General features: G+C 33.2%; 1 protein-coding gene across 1 annotated transcript; it reads right to left on the bottom strand.

Annotated features, from left to right (window-relative positions):
* Positions 1 to 759: 759 nt before the first annotated feature.
* On the bottom strand, positions 760 to 3210 carry LOC146954655 (F-box/kelch-repeat protein At3g23880-like). The gene is made up of 2 exons (XM_085717496.1): positions 1828 to 3210; positions 760 to 1152 (listed from the first exon to the last, which is right to left on the bottom strand). Exon 1 carries the CDS (start codon positions 3118 to 3120, stop codon positions 1837 to 1839), a length of 1284 nt encoding a protein of 427 aa, XP_085573622.1. The 5' UTR covers positions 3121 to 3210; the 3' UTR covers positions 760 to 1152; positions 1828 to 1836.
* Between the last annotated feature and the right edge of the window lie 3762 nt (positions 3211 to 6972).

The raw sequence follows: 6972 nt of genomic DNA, 5'->3' as shown, positions 1-6972 counted from the left end.
GATTATGAGTGGATAACTAAATATCATAATGAAGAGAATGTTGTGCAAATGTAAAATCAGGGCAATGTTGAGTAAGCTGATGTTACTTTTAACAATGTCTTTGGAGCTGATGTTGTTACTAATGTTGTGGAAAATGGTGGTGGTGGCAATTTTGATTTAAATGGAAGCTCAAGCAATCCAAGTTCAGATAAAGATGAAGGTGTTTCATCTCGGGAAGAATTTGATTATGTTGATGGTCAAGATGCTAGCTAGTGAAGATGATGATGGTGACGGTGGTGGTGATTTTGATGATGTGCAAGATTTCATTGGAGCTTTGAATGTTTGAAGACATTAACATATATGTTTATTTTTTTATTTTTTTCTCCAGGAAATAGGACCTTATCTACTTTTGTGAATTTACTTGCTTTATTATGTAGATTTTTTGTTCACAAGTTGGTTTGAATTTTTTATGTTGATTGGTATTTTGTTATAGATATTTTTCATTAATGTGTCAGTTACAGGTTTTTTAGCGTCATTTTTAATTTTTTATAGACTCGTACTAGTTTAAGAGTCGAGTATATGAATCGAGTCTACAAATCTTTTTCGACTACGTGAAGACTCGCGAGTCTGACAACCTTGATACACACAATATGGCAATCAAGCTTGACAATATTTCATTGGTGCAACTAAACTATTTGTGAACCTCCTTAGATTCCAAAGACCCACACTGCAGAAGAGTCAACCTATGAGAGGAGATTAAGAAGACATGATAATTTATTCTGATCATCTATTCTTTATTTTATTTTTGTACATGACTGAATGAATATACAAAATAAAAAGGGTTTGAAGCATTTTATCCTTCTTCTAAGAGGGTTTTGTTGTAGTCTGGCTGCTACAAAATGTGATTCTTTTTATTTCATTGTAACTTAAAAAAAAAAAAAAAAAAAAAACAGATACATACATTCAGCCTATGAAGGGAGAAGGATTGGTCCTTCATGCCAACATGTAATTAAAAACAGAACGATTGATCTTGATTATAGATTTTCCCTTCCCGTTCTATCCGATGTAATTTCCCCGACATCTTATTGTTTTCCTCCATCCAGCATTTGTTCTGAAACCCACATCATTGTGAAGCATCTGAAATACCTATGAGTGATTTCTTCCACCAGAAACCTAGGAAGATGATAAAATAGCCAAAAAGTATGTCAGAGATTAAAAATATAGGAACAAACTAAAAAGTGATAATGGAAATTGAGTCATATGATCCAAAAGCAGTTGGAAAACAATAGCAGTCAGCAACTTGTAAGGCAGTCTTCGACATAAAGATCAGTGAAACACGTGCAAGTACAGAAATATCAATCAATGTTTCAGTATAAATGTACTTGAAAGGGTGTAAACAAAATCAAACAAAAATAACATCCAATATCCTTTATGCATAAATATGCAAAGCGTTTTTTCTGCTTCAAACATACATCGATGATATAGCTTTAGTTTTAAAACATAGAAATAGAACCACACAGTTTAATCTAAAGTGTTGTGTGTGTTTAGAAACCAATTACGTGACACTCATTCCAGACAAATGCACTCAATATTTATAACAAAGGTCTGAGGAAAATGAAATTAATGTATGTTTGAAGAAATAAAATAGTACTAGTTTTTCCTTTTCTCATCTATTTATAGATATGTAGATATAACAAATTTGTTTGAGCCTATAGATGTGTTTATATGTTTTTCCTTTACTGCAGTAGCGGTTACAACACATGTAACCGTTACTAATTTACTAATGTGAAAACAACATATATGAATTTACTTAAATTCAAACAAGTGAACCATGGAAGAGGAACTTACTTTCAAGTTTCAACAAATCGAAATTAAGCTTTCAACAAAACCCTTGGCATAGTTCCAACATAAACAACTTCTAGTTCCATCATCAATACTAGTTTTATGCACAGTGACTCTTGTTCGCTCCACTCTATTATCTCTCCAATTATAGAGAATTGCCTCCCTCTCAAGACTACTACGCAATACCAGTGTATCACCATCCTGAGAAAGAAACAATGGCAAGAATCGAAGATGATACTTCAGCGTATCATCACCAAAGTCATGGCTCAACTGAAGATCATGATAACTAATTTTAAGAAATTGAGTCCAAGACTCTTCAACGCCAAATTCCTTCATCTGCCATATAATAAAATCGGTTTTCTTATAACAATAAGAAAAACAAAGGCAGTCCCTCAACACACCAACAGTTGGCTCCTCATCCGGCACCACATCAAAACCCAGAGGCAACCGATATTGGTTGTATGACTCAGTCCCTAAATCAAGTGAAACAATAACAATCTGCTCAACAGTAATATCCTCCACTGCCGGATCACCATACCAAGTGATCGGGATGTCATTGTGAACAACCAACCAGTTAAGAGTGCCATTAAGAGACACATCAGTATGCCCAAATCCTTGATAATCCAAACGAAGAGGAACAGCCGGGAAACTTTCAATATTTCTCCAAACATTATCACCTAAACTGAAAACTCTCACCTCGCATGTCAAATGATCATGAATGTAACGTGACGCAACCACTTTAAAAGTGCCAGTGGAATTATCACAACCACAATTGAAGACGAAACCACGAGGATCACGAAAACAACCAATTTTTGGAGATATTTTCCTAGTGGCTGGGTTCCATAAACGGAGCCAGTACTCATAAGATTCAGTATCAGCAGAACCATAAATGAAACGATAACCAGTCAAACAGATCAACCCATTGCAGAAACCAGCTATACCAGAGCAGTCTTTTTCATTCAACATAGAGTGAGGATCAGCAACAACCGTAAATGACGGGTTATCGAGTAAACGAGGTATAGGATATGGAATGATACTGTAATCAATCTCAGCTTCATCGTCACTACCATATGGGAAATCTCCCTTGATAATTTTTAGGTGATGAGTTATTAGTGTGAAGTATTGATTTTGTGATTTTGATTTCATGAGATGTAATTTCACAAAATTGGGATCGGAAATGAGATTGTTCCAAGGATTACTTACACATTTGAATCGAAGAAGTGATTTTACAGGAAGTAATGAAAGTATCTCGGAGAGGAGATCGTCGGAGAAGAACACCGGTGACGGACGAGTAGACATGGCTGATTGTTTCCGGGCTTGTCCCTAGCTTACTCGTTAAGATATTGTTCTTTACAACTAACAATTGCTCACAAATATATTAAATAGTTCAACGGTAGTAAATCAGTTGACAGTTTCGGTATATTTTTAATAGGTTAAATCCGTTTTAGAAAAGTCCGCAAGTTCTAACTCAACTTGCAAAATGTCAAATTCTTAGGTCGGATGCTATGACCACGGTTCGAACCCTGACACTTCCATGTAAATTTATAATGGTTTTGCCAGTTTTAGAAAAGATTTATCTTAGAAAAGATTTATCAAAAGAAAAAATTAAAGCAGAAGAAAATATTAAATATGTTTTTTACAATAAATATTAAATATTTTTAGTCTTGTAAAAAAGATTAATTAAGTTATCAAAACCATAAGTAAAGAAAATTATAGATATAAGCTTAAGAATTTTTTTATAATTGTGTTACTAGTGTGAAATATCCGCTGATTTTGCCAAAGACTAATCTTCATCGAATAATTTATTGTCCATCTTCGATAGGGGCTCCCCTCATCATCGCATTTATTTCGTTTACAAAGCTCGAACTCGAGACATTGCTTAAGGGATCCGAGTTCAGATTCATTCGGTATGCAAGTTGTGTTGTTCAAAACTGATTCCAAAATTTATCTGATGTGCTCGCCACCACAATCACTCCTACTAGTGAGTTTGGTGACCTTGTAAGTATCTCAAATGTAGAAGTCTCTTTCTTTCTATAGAAATTACTACTTTGTAGTGGTGTATGTTAGGAAACAAACAAATAGGGTGCTCACTAATTTAATGTTAGAAATTACTACTATAGAAATTACTACTTTGTAATATATGTAATTTTTCAATTTCATAGATGGATAGAAGAGTAATAATAACAACACTCTCTTTTAATGCTCACTAATTTATTGACTTAAATCAATCTAGGTCATATACTTTGGAAATGGGGTCAGATAAAGTGATAGAACTCACATTGATTTTATCCGATAAAAGATTGAATATTTAAACGAGGGTCGTTACTACTCCTCTTGATAGAAATGATGATATATTGGAAAGTGTGGTAACCTTTCCAATCCTCTTTTTGGTGGAGGAAATATATGATGTAGTGAACTCGTCGGGTGGTAACAAGAGTTTAGGATCAGATTGGTACAGGTGTGATAATCTTTGAGAAGACCTAAGATTAGGTAAGTTAGACATATCTAGGTTATATGTTTAGAGGTTTGGTTTAATTTTAATGACAAATGAAGAGGTTGGATGAGAGCTTGTGTGTTTTCAAGTTTGTTGTAGGTACTGGTTAATATTGTACATGTATTCATAAAGGACTAATCCTCCTGCCATCATAGGCTATATGTATGTTTTCTTTTAAGTTACAATGAAATATGTGAATTCATAAAAAATAAAAAATCACATTTGTAGCTGCCCAACTACAACAATTCCCTCTCCAGGGAGGACATCATAAATGACAAAATGATTCAAGAATAAATCACTACTACAGAAATAAGTTTTTACATTAGTTGAAAAGTACTTTTCACATTAGGTTGCAACTGATGTAAGGTGTCATGATGTGGCATGTCCGCAACTTTTCACATCAGGTACGAACTGATGTGAAAGCAAAGTTTCCACATCTGGCCTTTTCCCACTGATGTGATACATTCTCTTTAAAATTTAACATCAAGGTTTTCACATCATTTGAATGCTAGACACAGAAGTTAAATATGTATATTTCACATTAGTCATATGATCCACTGATGTGAAATTGTTTTGTTTTTTTCTTTTACAAAAAAAAGTAATGCTTTTTTTTTTTTAAACTGCTTACCAAAACTAATTTGATATTTTCACATCATCAAACCTCAAAACAAGCCACATCAATATTAAATATATGAAAATATACATATGCATATATGAATACAATCTAGGAAGTTATATTATCGCAATATCAACATATAGCCATAACAACATCTTTGGACATCCTTAAAAAAAACATCTTTGGACATAATCCTTACAAAAATAAATATTTGGGCATAATATTCATCAAACTATACCCCCATCAAGGATAGCCACAATATCATCTCAGCCATAAAAATCTTCACTAAAAAAATTTATCTGCAGAAAAAAAAAAATATAATTCAATTGAAAAAGTTATCTCAACTGCATAATTTGGTTAAGAAACTAAATCAAACATAAGGACCAACAATTTCAATAATGAGTTCATTCAAAATCAAACAAAATATCTCAGATTATATGCATATAGGACTCTAGTTTTAACTAAAATGAAGATGAACAAACTAACATTATAGGCTACTGATATCAACACACACGTTTTAACTAACATTAACAACAATTATACCCTCCATAAATCAACAAAACCAAATTCCTAATTTCTAAGCACAAACACACTTCACACACACCCAAACCACCACACATTAAAAAGCAAACTACAAGTCCGTTCAAAATTATAATCTCTTATTATCAAATGTCATATTCTCAGTTTGGCTTTGAAACATACCATATATAAATCCTAAGCTTGAAACAAGTCAAGAAAACAAGTTGCCGAATGGTTTTGCAATGGAAACTTTGAGAACCTTCTCAGATTCAACAGGGTCCACCATCTCAACTTCTTTCGTACTCTCGTCCAAGTTCCTGCAAATCATTAATGAACTCCAATTATCCATTATCAATCAACAAACAGGTTCTATAATTACGGAGAGGAATATCACTAATGTCGAACGAACAGCAACATAGATGCGCAGAACAGCAAACCAACACTAAAAACGCAGTTCATATGCCAAAGACGACACAACTAGAACAACACCACCCAAAACAAAAGCCAAAGCAACAAAGGCTAACAAACAGCAAAACAACAAGTTGCAGTAATTAATTAGTATAGATCAAAAGAATGTGATAGTTATTTTCAATTTAAATTCAAATGTTTTATTAATGACTATTAGTATACTAAATTATACTAAATTTACCTTAAAATTAATGTTAACGACGCGATCTATTATCATTTTTCGCATACCCCCGGAAGTTTAGAGTAGGTGAAAATTCTCCCAATTTATGGCCTACCATACGATCTGTTATATAAATAGGTAAATGCTCTTTGTCACTTCGTCCAATTTTCTACTAGTTATGTGTTGAATACATAATCTGTCAAATTGTTATATAAGGATAAGTATGATAATTTAGGAGATAAATGAGGCAAATTAGAGGAGTACTATAGTTTGTTACTACTAAATCTTCATGACAGAAACTAAAGAATATTAAGACAAAAAAAATAAAAGTCTACTATATTTAATCATCATATAAAAAGAGGATAGTGTATATAGGCATTAAGGACTTATAGATCTACACAAATAGTCCTAATAACTAGTGTCTTGGCTCTTGACATGCATTCTAGCACACATATATAGGTTTATATATGTGTCAGGTACTCTAAGAATTGGATTATTGCCAAACTATTTTTAGGTACTCTAAGAAGGAAAAGAAAAAGGAAGGAACTAAAATTAGTTAGGTTGAAACTTGCTTTGGATTATTGTCAAACTAATTAACAAACATATGGTGTTCCGAATATATACAACACCTTGTAACCGTTCCTCTTTCTCCCTTGGTTTTTGTGTGTCTTACACAAGCCGGGTTTAATAATATTTGCAGCTTAGAAAAAAAAGAACATCAAATACAGCCTGAAGGTGCGCAGGAAAAGCTACAACTAGTCACCTAACCAAGCGAAAAGCAAAAACAATTAACCACACATGGAACAAAAAAGGAAGGCCGAGACAGCAGGCCAAAATGAAACTACAAAGCAGCTGCGCAGGAGCACAATAGAAGGTGTTGTTCAGTTCTGATAG

Source organism: Medicago sativa, chromosome 1, assembly GCF_051527215.1.
Source record: "Medicago sativa cultivar Bolivia chromosome 1, Bolivia_mono, whole genome shotgun sequence".
Lineage (NCBI taxonomy): Eukaryota > Viridiplantae > Streptophyta > Magnoliopsida > Fabales > Fabaceae > Medicago > Medicago sativa.
Note: the sequence above shows the minus strand (reverse complement) of the source record. Positions and strands in the feature narration are given on the sequence as shown.

What these genes read in the sequence shown, in the direction of transcription:
- LOC146954655 (XM_085717496.1), bottom strand. Translation starts at nt 3,120, where the DNA reads ATGTCTACTCGTCCGTCACCGGTGTTCTTCTCCGACGATCTCCTCTCC.